The 14,962-nt window shown below is 38.3% G+C and overlaps 1 protein-coding gene across 5 annotated transcripts in view; it reads right to left on the bottom strand.

The window, feature by feature from the left end:
- DIAPH3 (diaphanous related formin 3) overlaps positions 1–14,962 on the bottom strand; it is a 499,882-nt gene that overhangs the window by 293,579 nt on the left and 191,341 nt on the right. For all 5 annotated transcript variants that reach the window (XM_032314557.1, XM_032314558.1, XM_032314559.1 and 2 more), the window contains one exon: positions 14,720–14,834. In XM_032314557.1, the coding sequence (XP_032170448.1) occupies positions 14,720–14,834 (115 nt within the window). The remainder of the gene's footprint in view (positions 1–14,719; positions 14,835–14,962) is intronic.

Below are 14,962 nucleotides of genomic sequence, written 5' to 3'. Positions count from 1 at the left end.
ATACAGCAATCCCACTCCTAAGTCTGTTACCCAAAGAATGGAAAACAGGTATTTAAACAAATACATGTTCACACACATTCATACCAGCTCTAGGCACAACAGCAAATAAAGGCGGGGGGAGGGGCGGGGAACAGCTTCAATGTGCAAAGAACGAATAAAAACTTCATTAATACACAGGATGGTATATAAACACAATAGTATATACAGAAAAGGAATGTAATACTGATATCTGCTACAATGTGTATGATCCTAAAAACTATCATGCTAAGTAAAAGAAGCTAGATACAAAAAGGTCACATATTGCAGGTCTCCCATTTCTATGAAAAACCCAGTATAAATTCACATAGACAGAAAACAGATGGGTGGTTGCCAGGGCTGGAGAGAAAGGACGGCGACGAAGGGTGAGAAACTGCTCAGTGGGTACAGGGTTTCACTTTGGACTGATGGAAATGTTTTAAATGTAGACAGAAGTGGTGGTTGCTCTCCATTGTGAATATCCTAAATGCCACGGAATTATTCACTTAAAAATGGTTTTTATGTGCTATGAAATTCATCTATCTCATACCCAAAAAAAAAAAAAAATCAATACCTAACAAAGGTGCAATTTTGGGGGGAGTGGTGACTATAAAATATGTTACAGTTTGTTAACAGTTATTCTTGGTTTGCACAATGGAATCAAGGTCCATCCAACAATAAGACAAAATTTACCTCAACTCTTCCCTCCTTCTTATATAGATTCCTACTGCTAAACCAAGCAAGATATTTCAGCATCTAGATCCTGAACCTATACCACTCTCAGCCACTTTCATTGTTACAAATTTTTGTTTGTTTTACCTAATTTACAGAAGAGCTTGTTATTCACTCAGAGCTAAAGTCATCAGGGGCAGAATTAATTGGAGTCTTGATCACTTAAATATTTCTCTATCCAAAATTATTACTTGCTTAAATAAAAAAAAAAGATAGCTTGTTGGAAGAGGAAGAAATTGTCATATTTCTCTTTTAAAAGAATGAGAAACCATCATTCATTCACCCAACATTAATTCACGGTCCACTAACATGTTGGGCATTCTGCTAGGTGATAGCAACACAGCAGTAAAGGAAAATAAAGATCTCCCCCCGAAAGATATTTAAATTCCAATGAAGGCAGAGAATAAACAAGATAAACATATGCTTAGTAAATGAGAATACACCAGAAATTGATAAACGATTTTTACGAAGAAAGCAACAGCCCAGGTAGAAAGAACTGGCCCAGGGACCTAGAGGCAGAGCGCATGGAAAACCGTGGCAGTACTGAGTTGGAAAGCAAGTGCAGGAGTCAAGACTCAGAGTTGATAAGAGACTTAATTTTCCCTCTCCCATGTCCAAGGAAGGGAACCTCTGGGGATATCTTGGGGGCTCTCCAGTGTGGCTGAAGAGAAACAAAGAAGGTAGAAGGAGATGGAGAGAGAGAGCAGAGCAGCAGGAGAGGGAAGGCTTTCCAGAGGCTTTGGCACTCTCCCAGGAAAGGAGAAAGGGTTCAACCATGTGAAAGCAAAAAACTGCACACAAGGCAGCAGCCAGGAGCAGAACCCAAGCAAATACTCCAAGCCTAACCCAGTGGAAGACATTCTGCCAATAAGACCTCAGCAGCAAGCAGTTTCTGTGGAGATTTTCCTAGGAGATGAAAAATGGGTAGAGACTGCAAATTAAAACATTCAGGGTAAAGGATGAAGACACAGGGAGAGGCAATGAAATACATAGCCAAACTTGGTGAAAAAATAGACCAAAGTTAACTGAAATCTAGTGTATGAAGCAGAAAAATAACAAGGAGAATACAGCTAGAAATACAAGTTGGACCAGACCCCAAAAAGCTACCAATAACAGAGAAGGGGTTTTTTTTTTTTTCTTTTTAATCCTTTAGAACACATGCACACATGGGATATAATAAATGTGCTATTTGTAGGCGTGGAAAATCTGCAGACAGCTGGCATTACTGTCTTAGGAAGAGGAAGAATAGGCGAAAACAACACAAAGGTATTTAAGGGAAAAAAAGGTTGGAAGTATGTATGTAATGGATGAAATGGCTATTAGAGCTTCCGAAGGTTAAAAGGAATAAAAGAAAAGAGGTCACTGTGCCACTCAGGTAGTCTGGGGAGCAGATACCAAGGTCATTTCCAGACCAGTGCTTGTGGACTTACACTGACACTCTCTCTCCCCTTTCCTTTTGGTCTAACCAGCAGAGAGGGAAAAGAAGGTATGAAGTCGGAAAGAAGTGAATTCTGTACTTGCAGCTCCTTGATAGAGACGTGACCTAGAGAGCCAGATTTTTAACTTCTCTGAGCTTCTACACATGAACATGGGATGAAGGCCTGAATATCACAATGTAAGGAGTAGGTACAGTTACTAGGACCGAACAGGCATCCCTTTTCCCTTTTCCCTTTTACTGTTTGAGTCAGCTCCTTTCTCTCATTGCTTTTTGCTTCCAACAGCTGTTCTGGACTTCTTACAACCCTAATATAATCAAGAATAATGAGAAATTTTGATTTATTGAGTTTGTAAGTTACGCTTATTCATCAAGAACACATTCACGAAAATAGCTTTTTGATAAAGCACACCTCAGAGATACAAAAATGGGCATGGGATGATCCCGTCAGTTGCCTTGCCTGTACCTCACAGTCTTGCAGAGAGAACCAGACGGTAAAAAATGAAGCCACAATCCAGTGGAGATCAATCTTGGATTACCTGGTTTATGGAAAATATTCTCTCATAAACACATAAGTTTTACACATAAACACACATATACACACGCATCTAGGAAATGCTATGACCAAAGTATTGTTACCACACAGAACCTGGTACAGACTGCTGCTTTCCTCGTTATCAGTACTGAGAACAGCACCCAATCTACTAAAGCGGGTAATGGAAATACAAATGATTGGTCAGTGGAAAGAGCTCATATTCACTTTTCTATAGATAGGCAAGATTTGAAATGAAGCACAGTAAAACTTGAGAGAAGTTTTATTCAGAAAATGCATAATTTTAAAGCTGACACGCATTAAATTTCCCAACACTATTATCCCTCATTTAAAAACAAACACAGTTATTCCCCTGGCTATTTTGACTCCTCTGGGTTAAATCTTATGCTCCAGGAGCGGAGCGCCAAACTGTCTCACTGTGACCTGTGAAACCCTGAAAAATAATTGGTTCTCTAATTGAAAAAGAGGAGAAGATGAAAAGAGGAAGAAGAGCTCTGCTCCGGGAAGAAGGAGGCTAAGGCAGCATCATGATGGAAGAGTAGACAGGCAAATGACTAAGAGCCAACAATTAAATTAAAATAAATTGCTTATTTTGTGTGAAATGTGGTTGCATTAGATCTTTCTGATAAATGGGATTTCCTAAGTGATGAATTTTTTCCAATTAAAATAAACTTTTTATATACTGTATTTGAAACATGCCTAGTGGAATATGCAATTATAACAACATATATTTTCCAGGTAGGAATGAAATTATATGTTCATATCCATTTCTAGATGCTTATGAGGTCTGAGTAAGATCCGGACCAAGAAAATGTCCCTCTTCCCAGGGTCTCTAACACAAAACAAATATTATTCTGAAAAATTTGTTGTGAAACATCATAGAGCAAGAGTAATGATCTGTATTTTAACATACTTAACTAAACTTCAAAGTGAGGAAATTGCTTTTCAACAGGCAGTGTAGAAAGTTAATAACGTAATCATAAGTTATCTCCCAAAAGTTAGTAATGTATAAATAGTACACATTTCTTTTTCTAAATTAGAACCAGTCTTTCTTAAAAAACACGGTAACAAATAAGAGTAAAAAAACCAATTTTTTAAAAGATTTTTTTATTTATTCATTTGAGAAAGAGAGCACAAATGGGGCAGGGGTGGTCAGAGGGAGAAGCAGACTCCCCACTGAGCAGGGAACCTGATGCAGGGCTAGATCCCAGGACCCCAGGATCCTGACCTGAACCAACGGTAGGCACCTAACCAAAAGAGCCACTGAGGCACTCCACCAATTTGTTTTTAAATGTCAATGGTTCTTTACTCTAGGTTTTGGAAGGATGTTCCTGGGTTGAAGAAAAAAAAAATTATGTACACACACAATTTAATAATTTCTCAAAAAAATAAAATTTATAGTGTGCATTATAAACAGGAAATACATAGTAGACTGTGATACCTGTTGCTCATTAAACATAGTATATTTGAATGAAGAAGGGGGAAAAAATCTTTGCTGGCACTTAGAAAGACACGTATAAGGATTTTTCCTCAAACTCCAGAAAGGCACTTAGCTGTGGTAACCAAAACATGTTAATACGATCAGTAAAGATCGGAATCTCAGTAACATTTAGTGAACAGAACAAATAATTTATAAAGTTAAAATACCCCAGGACCCTAAGATAGCATTCCTGTAAATGAAACACAGAGTTAAAGGAGGAAGATAGAATTTTAGTGAGTGGAATTAACAGGGCCGAGTACTTTGTGAAATGTTGCAGTTTTATGACCACCACTCATCCTAGTACCCACCCTCCTCTGTGGAAGATGACCAAGTTCTAATCCCTAGAACCATAAATATGTTACCTTACATGGAAAAAGAACTTTGCAGATGTGGTTAAGGTTAGAGACCCAAAGATTGGGACATGGCATGGATTAGTCAGGTGCACCCAATTTAATTACTTGGTTCTTCAAAAGAAAATTTCCTGGCAAAGGTGAGAGTCTGAGGAGGATGTAATTAAGGAAGCCACTTACATGGGCAGCTCCAGAAGCTGGACAAGGCAAGGAATGGACAGATTTTCCCCTAGAGCCCCCCAGAATGTAGCCCTGTTGACACCTTGATTTTAGCCCAGTGAGACCATGATGCACTTCCAACAGAACTGTAAAACTCTAAATTTGCATTAAGTTGCCAAATTCACAGTAATTTGTTAGAACAGCAATAGAAAATTAATACAAAGCCCCACTGGTGAGCATAATGATTCCTCCTACCCTATGCAGGAAATGGACAGAAAGCTAAAAAAAAGTAGAGAAGCTTATCCTGAGTCCTGACAGATTTACCAAATATGAGACAATCAACCATCAGACTTGTGTAAATCACTTCCAGCTGGATACCATTTCCTGCAGGCAAAGTTCCTAAGAGATTCACCAGAAAACACTGATTTATATACACCAATACAGCACGTACAATTCCAAGGCTGTCTTCCAATCTTAGATTTGGCGGCTGTAAGGTCTTCCAAAATAAATACTTCTCACCCACCCCCTTATCGATTATTTGACATGATATAAGAAAGGTAGAAATACCAATATTCATTATCAATTAAGTTATAAAGATAGCTCTTTGTATTTTCTTAATTAGTCACCACTTTAGGAAACAAGAATTGGCTGGAACCAATCAAGTTCTTAATAGGTCAAAACAGAAATTTCATATACAGAAATTGTGTATGGTTTGCCTAAATAATTTAACTTACATCATAAAGGAGGAGGGGGGTGGGAATCCTATTCCTGAAAAATTATCACTCCTCTGAACCTTCGCTAGCACTCTGTGAAAATAAGAAAATTAACAGTTCTCACCCTTTCTGCAAACCCTGGGGAGGATTTAGGCCATAAGCTTTACTTGGCTCTTGTATTTGCCTATCAACTACGGTTTCCCTGCGTCTTAACGCATCCCACTTCTTTAATTACGTTAAGCCAAATATACCATCCTTGCTAATCTTTGAAACCATAAATAACTGTCAAAAATAATCATGAATAATTAACAAGAACCAGTCAGATTTTATAAAGTACAGACTGAGCTTTTCAAGTTCACGCTCAAATCATTAGCTCAACATCCCCGAAACCTGAATCACACCAAGTTAAAAGTTAAAAATTCTCAGTCTTTAAATTTCATAAAATTACAAAATTTATTGGCTCAGCTCCATTCATGACTTGTAAACCAAAAGAAAAAAAAAATCATGGAAAAACTCAGAAAAAAATAAAAAAATTTTAAAAAAAGGACAGGTCTTTATTCCTGATTCAACAGATCCCTCTTTCTCCTGAACTTAATAAAGCTTTTGACAGTGAAGACATACACAAAAATGAAAGAAACAGGATGTACAGAATCTATGAGTATTTTCTAAAACTGATGGTACAAATCAGTGTTACGGCAACCTTCTGAAATGACCACTGACATAGGTCAGTTCACTCAGCAGTCCTATGGTTTGACTGGCAAATTCATTCGGAAGTGAGGCTAAAGCTGGCCAGGTCCCGTGGAAGATTCAGAGGAGGTACACAAAATTTTACAAGTGGAAATGAGCCTGCATTCTCAAAATTTAAGTTTGCCTAATAATTCCTGAGCAACTACAATGAGCTGGGCATCGCAAAAGACGCTTTAAAATCTTCATGCTATAATCCTCACATCACCTTGTGAGATGGGTATCATCTTCCCCATGTGATCAAGAACAACAGCCGCCAAAGGCGGGGTCACACACGGGTGTGGGGGCGACTCCACAGTGTCTCTTCTCCTCCTGTACATGCCACAGCATGGTGTTAGTATTTACAGCTCAAATACTTACAGAAGTGAATAGAGGGACCAAATGATGAAAGATGGTCTTAATAAAAAATGGCAAGTTTTTAAAGCCTTTAATATAAATTGTGGGATGAGGGTGAACTGCTGTGGGGCAGCGGTAAGGTGGCGGGAGATGAGAGGGAAATTATTTTAAATCAAAGAAGAGCACTTTAAATAAAACATAATAGGATTTCTTTTAATCAGAGAAGCCACACGGCACAGCAGAGGAGCAGTGGCTTTAGACTCAGATCTGTATTCCATTCAGAGTGGCAGCTCCTTTTAGCTCAACTTTGCTTCAAGAGTGCAACTTTTTCTTACACATAAAATCTAGGCGATTTTTGCCTTGATTCTTCTGCAGGATTGTTTTGGGAAACAAATAAAATAATAGGAGGTCAACACAAATGCTTAAAAAAAAAAGTTACCAATACTTGTTGTGTCACTGTCTAAGTAAGGAGTTTTGTATTTCTGCCAGATTCAACATAATGCTTGAATTAACAAATGCTTTATAAAAGTCTATTAAAGTGAACCCCAAAATGGACGACTTGTTGTTAAAGTCACTGTAAAATGATATTCCTAGTTGGATGAAGTAACTCATTCTCCTTACAAATAAGGTACTGGTCCCTTGAATTAAAACAAAACAAAACAAAACAAAAAACTGGGGGTGGCACTGGGTCAGCTGATTAAGCTTCCGACCCATGGTTTGGGCTCAGTAGCGATATCAGGGCCCTGAGATTGAGCGCAGAGTCTGCTTGAGAGTCTTCTTCCCTCCACCTGCCTGTGCCTACACTCTCTCTCTCTCAAATAAATAAAATCTTAAAAACAAACTAACTAAAATTGCATATATGTAAATAAGCAGCAGTCAAGTTCAGGCCAAGGCCCTGACCCCACCTCACGCCCAGCACTGTACAAGACAGAAAGGCTAGAGCAGGCTTCATAACCTCTGTTGCCATGGGCCCCCACTGGCAGTCAGAGAGGTGCATGGCTTCTCAAAATAATTCTTAAATGCAGAAAATAAAATATATAGGAGACCTCCCTTTAGGAAGGAGCACACTTAGCTGACAAGATCCAAGCTGTTACCATCCTCAGGATACTCCTTAGCTTCTGAATCCAGGCCACACAATTCCTGGGCAGCCTGAGCCAACGGCTGAGCATGGCAAGAACACGAGCCCAGGCCCCCAGCGCCCCCTCCCCTAACAGGCATTCTGCACCAGAGCTCTCTCCCAACCACGGTGGCTGAGGATTTGTTCCAGTACATCATGGCTTGAAGTTCTTCGACCCAATCCTATTTTCCCCACCTTCCACCCTTCATGTGCATTACCCACAGCACACCCCCCAAAAATCTCCTGAACTCCAGCCTCTCTCGGCATCTGCTCTCGGTGGACCCAACTGACCAAAGAGGCTTCTTTATTAATGTACTGAACAACAAGATCTAGCTGCAGGTCTCACAACTACCCTAATTTTGAAGTACTGAGGGGTTTTAACACTGTTTTAATATATCTGAAATAATTCTAATGGGATATAAATAAAAGGATATATAAACTTTACAGGTAGAAATGGCATAGGTGTGGATGTGTTTGTTGCCTGTATTTATAACTGAAGGAAAAGCTAAATTTCAACTAGAGGTTAGTGAAAGTAATGATTATTTTTCCTTAGCCATGTTCAAAGACCCCAAGTTAAGAACCCCTGGATTAGAGTATGTCTGACTCAGAAAGAATCACTCTTTTAAGACACAAACACCTAGATAAGCGAGAGTTGTAATAACCAAAGATTTCCTACCTGGTGTTTCTCCTTAAATTCCAGCAAACCCGTGAATGTTTGTGTTAAATGCACAGAACATGTTACAAATTATAAGCTGTGACTAAATGATTTAACTTTGAGGGACAAAACACACCCAGCTCACCTAAACACAAATATATCATTACCTCAAAATCTAGCTTAGGAAATTCAAGGTTAAAAAAAGTTATTTTCATAAAGGGTTTTCTTTATTCCCCCATTACAGAAGAATTTACTACATTGTTTATTTAGCATCCAACTCCAACAGCACGCAATCCAGCAAGAAGCCTCCCCCACGTCGCTCCTTAGGACCCTCCTACCACGACCACTCTCTCCTTGGCCTCCAGTGGCCACGTCGGTTGCAGTACTCACGCCACGGGATCTTATTCCATCCAGGCCTGGCAGGTATGTGTGGAAGTAGGCAGGGAGACAGGGAAGAATGCAGAAGAGGGAGGGGAAAGGGGCAGTGAACAGCCAGATTTATTTATATTATTTTAAGATTAAAATCGTGCATCCAGAAGGATGAGTCTCTATTATATTTTCAGGAGAATAATACTGTACACTAAATACGACTGGGAGTCCTGAGTGCTAGAACTTAATGCAGACAAGGCAAAGCAGAACCGCCTGAAATAGGGAAGTGTCCACTGAGCAACCAGAGGGCAACAGGAAATGCCCTGAGTCAACGGGGAGAAGACAGAAGATGTAGGAAATGGGAGAGAGGTCCTGAGGGGGAAAAAATGTGTGAGGACGGTAAAATGCAACAACCTTACAATGTTGTCAATAGAGGACAGCTATAGGTGCAAACAACAAGACTTAAAACACCAAGATGATTTTGTAATCTAGAAGGGACACGGTTTACCCCAGTCTACTACTAATGAAGTGATTCCAGTGAATCCAGTGCTCCCCACCACATTCCTTTCTCCAATGCTAAAAGGAAAAGAGAGAAGAGGAAAAAAGGCAGGGTGTGGGGGGAGCTTTGTTTGTGAGCACCTCCCCCCACCTTGCGCACGTCCAAGCCTTCTCCCTTTCCGTTTGTATGTTGTACAAGTAATACGCCTAGTTACATAGGCCCTTAAAATTCCCGTCACACTATGCCAAAGATACGCTGTATAACTAAGCATGTAACTGAACCATCCTGGGACCTGAAAGTCGCCTGTGGCTCCAGCTAAACAAACCCACTCTCTTTAGCCTTTTTCTTTATGTTCTATTTCTTTAAAGCTTTCAGAATACAATTCTGTTTCTTTAGCAACCCAACACAAAATACAAATAATTGGTAACAATGAGATACTTCCTAATGGTGAAGCAAGACATTCCTGACCTATACTATCATTTTTTTTTTTTTAAGTCTTTAGTTCTTTTCAGATTCAGACGCAGACAAGAACCAAAGGATAAATCTCTAGGGAAATATTTAATTCTTCACACACTTCCTCCTCAATCTTTCCAAATTAGTGTTTGTCAAATGCCTTTTCAGAAAACTTTAAGATATGTTGCATTCATCTCAGCATCACTTTTTTAACATGCATTCCCAAACTACACAGTTATAAATTATATTATTCATCTTAATGTAGGCTTGTGAGATAGTTTAGGATTTATTTTTAATACACTTTTGTTCATACAGAGGAATAAATTGTGTTTCAAATACAAAGCGACATCCTGAACACAGCCAAGTCCCTGGGATAATCCATGGTTTATCACTCCCTACCCCAACACTTTGTCCACTGAACTATGATGTCAGGAATCTAAGCTTGATTTGTTTTTAAGTGCATAATCCATTAACTGTTTCCATATGCCATAACTGTTCAGTTGAGAAATTATTTATAAACCAGTTTATTGGCCCTATCTGGCAAATAGGATGCACCTGTTATACAATGTGATTACTTCAGAAAGCTAACAATTGTGGAATCACATTTTTATAATAAATCAGTCAGAGTGAATTAGACTATTCACGTACTTTTAGAAAGCCCTTTAATCCCTATTAAGTTAACAGTTTGTGAATAATGAAAGTAATTAATATTAATTTTAGTTGATAAATCCAACACCAATAATCTGTTAGTATACGTTAATCCATTTTCCTACAGCCTGTAAAAATTAGCCAACAGATGCTTCCAATCTGGTAAAAAATACGCAGGTCATTAGCATTATTTTGATGATACCAAATGTTCAATATATGAATATTGTGATTACATTTCAAAGAGATATATACACAATTTTATTTTATAATCTTGTTAAATTTTAACAGGAGGCCAAGAGAGTAAATCGTGGCAGTCCTTTCTGAATCAAAATCAACATTTGTCTTCCGTTCCTCATTCTTACACTTCAACATGACGGAGAACTTGACAGTTTCACAGAGATTGTGAAAGATTGTGAATGCAATATGTGGATGGGCACATGTCTGCCTTTCTCTCTGCAGTGCCCCAGTGCCAATCACAAGGCCTAACATACAATGTACACCCAAAAAATATTTGTTGACTTGAACATCAGTAGCCAAATATAAGAAAGAAAAGGCAGGAGCAATGAATGAAGAAGAATGAAAAAAAGAGAAATATAGCCAGGAAAAGTGTCTACGTGTTATTTTCAGAAGACTTTAAAAAATGGAAAGCTAAGATAGAGCTCGAAAATTTAGGACTGAGAAAGGCAAGGAAACCAAAGTGATACCTGATAGCAAAATAAGGTATAAAAGAGAAAGTGATACAACTGAATCAGGGAAACTTCTTGATTTCACAAGAAAAGGCTGAGAGAATTTCCTTATACTCCTCAAGATAGGGCATAGGCACTTTCCTATTAAAACAATGTTATAAACATCACAGGAGGTTAGTTTAAAAGACAACATTATTAAAATCTAACGGGTGGGAGTGGGCAAGATGGAGATATAATAAAGAAGAACATGAGTCAGGAGGAAATGTCCAAGCTCACAGCTAGAATACCTTGCTATATCTACCAGAGCGTGGGTCTCGGTGGTATTCTGGGGACTCAGCATTGTTGTGCAGGAGAAAGATCTCAGCAGAGATGTGGTACTGATAGATAAGGTAACATGAAGATGGCCCAGCTCAGGGAGTGGTACATCACAGGTGTTTTATGGGTGCTATAAGGCTACCATAAGGCCCTCTTCCTTTTCCAAGTTTCAGGGGTTTAAAACAAGTAAAACCCAGTCATCTTAACCTGAAAGACTGTAAAACCCAAAGCAGTGTCTTCCATAATAAAATAATAATGATAATAATAATAACAATAATAAGTAATCCAAAAAAAAATAGAGTATGTGATTAGAACAGATAGAGAGTAAATGACTGAATTCAGTTCTTTTTACTTTCTACCTGCTTCAAATGTTTAGGGAGCAAAACTGATTAGCATTTACCATTTTAAATTCCTGGGATGGAACTTCCACCTTTGTAATCAGAGAAATAGCTCTGGGTTTTTTGTTTAACAAATTTATACCCTCTTTTGCCCACTTCCACTACCTAGGCCTCGGGCAACCACCAATCTGTTCTCTGTATCCATAGCTTAGTTTGCTTTTATTGTTTGTTGTTCTGAGGTTCTACATAGAAGAGAAATCAGACAGTATTTGTCTTTCTCTGTCCGACTTATTTTCATTTAGCATAATGCCCTCGAGGCCCATCCATGTTGTCACAAAATGCCCCAGTTCTTTGGCAAAAGAATTACTGCAGTGAAAACCAGATAATGTTAGTTCTCTAAAACCCAGTAGTCTCCAGTGATGAGAATCCTGTAACCTTCCCTGTTGAGCTGTGCTGTGATCCAAACCAGTGACGAAAAATCAACCAGTAGACAATGCCTCTATCTTCCCCAACTCCCACAGCGAGGGAGCAGAGCAACTACAGGGCCACCTTGGACTGAATAATAAGTGACGAGGTTTAATTTTGAATTCTGCGAAAATCACAAAATCGATTCAAAGTAACCTCAGGAGTCACAAAAGAGATGGGCAAAAAGTTAAGACTTGGACCTAAAGCCTCAGGGACCAGGCTGTGAATAAAGAGACAAGTAGAGACATGTCCACTCCACCAGCCCTCAGTCTTGTCTAAGCTTTCCAGATACTTTCCTCTGGCCTTCCTTTCTGATCTTTTCCACATAATGGCTATAGGAAATCCTACTTCTCTGAAAGCAGCAGTTTTGTTTTCCACTATAATCTTAAGTACTAGGAATGCTAAAAAGTGCTCTTAATTCTCCATGAATAATGTTCTCCAGGAATTATTCCTTAAAACCCAGACCAAAAAGTTGTCACCTTCTCAGCCTGTTTCCTGTTGTGACTGTGAAATGTTGGCATTGCCCAGGAGGACAACCTTGGAAATCTGATCCATGGAAGCATCTTCCACCGTCACAGAAGAAAGAAGGTAGCATCTGAGCTGAGACAATAGAAGTCATGGGTCCCTGACAGCCTCTAAGTCAAATGAGAGACTCCGGGCCAAGGGGACAGCATGTCCAAAAAAGAGAGGGATGGAAGTACAGGACACTCAGAAAAAGATCATCCTTCCCTCGCCTTACGCTTCATGACTAACATTAGATTCAGCAAATACATTGTTGTTTTTTTTTTTTTTCAACCTTGAATCTCAAGGCTAAAGTTAGATGACTTAAGAATTTTTTAAAGGTCCAATTATTTCATTTAGGGCTAGCACTACAGCTAAATTAAAGACATGCTAACAAGTTTCCCTTTTGAGCCTCATTAATTAAGAAAGTAATCAGAGTAAAGAGAAAAAAAAAAGAGACAGAGACAGTAGCTGGATGGCAGTATTACTTAAATAGCTTTAAGGTACCACCATTTGTACCTACTAGGAAAGCGAAGGGAAAACTAATCAATTCCAGAATATGGAATCTGAAATTCTGAAGTGTTTTACATGTAAATACACATTTTAACTGCCATATATTTTCCTTGATTGCCTGAAGAGTGCACTAATCTTATTCAAAGAAAATGTTCATTCTCCATAATCAAAAGGTAAAATTAAGATCTGCTTACTTCACAAGTTTTCCTAGGATAAGCTTGCTGAGAAAATTCCTACTGTTTTCAAAGATCAAAATGCATCAGTTTTACTATTTTGAACAAGGACAGTGCCCAAAAATATCTGCTGAAGGCTTTAGGCTTATCCCAAATTCTGGGAAACCACCTTCATTCACAATTACCTTTTAGAGTTTTTAACTTACAACTACTTTTTAGAAAGAGACTCTAATTTATAGTTCTATTTTACAAGCATTTCAAAGGAATGCAATTTTTTTAGTATCTGTCAATATCCTTTCATTGCCGTGATTGTCAAGTTAAATCAGATACATAGCATAGTGCCTATCACTTAGTAGGTATCTTTTTTTTTGTAAGATTTTTGTTTGAGAGAGAGAGACAGGGCACAAATGGGGTGGAGGAGTGGCAGAGTGAGAGGGAGAAGCAGGCTCCCCACTGAGCAGGGACCCCCCCCAACAATATGGGGCTCAATCCCAGGACCCCAAGATCATGACCTGTGCCAAAGGCAGATGTTTAATTGACTGGGCCACCCAGGTGCCCCCATAGTAGGTATCTTAAGAAGTTAAAGCTTCCCTCTCTACAGCAAGCCTTCCCATCTCCAGCTGGAATACAGTCTCTCTTCTCCAGCTCTCTATGCTCAATGAGCCCAGGGTCATAAGTGACATAGTTTATGGTGAAAAAGATTCCTTTTTGAAAATTAAAAGGTAATCACTGATCTAAGTACCTTGTAATATAGACCTAAAATGTAAGCATTACATAATTTAAAAATTAACTTTATAGCTTATGTGCATATCAGCTCTGAAACATGTAGTGGAAACCCAATGTACAGATAGGAATAATGTTTGAGTTATTTCTAAACAAAACAAAACAAAAATCACACGAAATGAGTAAAAGCTATCACAAAAAATAACTGGAAATGAATGCTATTATTTTTAATGAAAAGATCATATAATTTACTCATATCCTTGTTTTTTAAGGTAACTTTCAAGGTATTCTATAAATTTGTTATTTCTGTCCCATGTGATTCATAATAAATATTGTGACCATCACTCTAATATTAAAGGGTGGTAAAATTCTGACTCGAGCAAAGGTTCACATTTTGTTTGTATTTCTATGCCCCACTGACTAAAAGGGATTCTCACGCCGAAATTCTCCATGAAAACATCCTCCTTTTCAAAAGTCCAATTCATAACATCTTCAAAAAAGATATTATACTGAAAATTTGACAAAGTTCAGTATTAAACATTTGCATTTTGAAGATTTCTCATGCAGTAATCCGAATAACAAAATCTGTATTTTAAACATTTCTTTTCATTAGATAATTTATTTAACGATTAGTGAAGCAAAAAATATCTCTAAGACTCTTAAAATAATGTTTTCTAGAAGTTAATGTATAAAAATTGACAACATTAACGTACTAAAATTAACAAGTAGGCATGATGTTCAACTTACCTTTTTGTTGGCAACAAAACGTATTCTCAAGTTTACAAAGCAAATCCACATTTTCATACTTATTTTCATTTACTTTTATCCAGAAACAGTTTTCAGTCATTTCATGAGGTCTGATCTGCAATCAGAGAGACGGATTCCTAAATAGTTGGGTGTTCCATCTGTCCCAGCTCAATCAGTATGTTCAGACCCAGGGTCCCATAGCTGCCAGCAGATGTTTATGAAGTAATCCCTGTAATATTTTTC

Source organism: Mustela erminea, chromosome 15 (genome assembly GCF_009829155.1).
Source record: "Mustela erminea isolate mMusErm1 chromosome 15, mMusErm1.Pri, whole genome shotgun sequence".
Lineage (NCBI taxonomy): Eukaryota > Metazoa > Chordata > Mammalia > Carnivora > Mustelidae > Mustela > Mustela erminea.
Note: the sequence above shows the minus strand (reverse complement) of the source record. Positions and strands in the feature narration are given on the sequence as shown.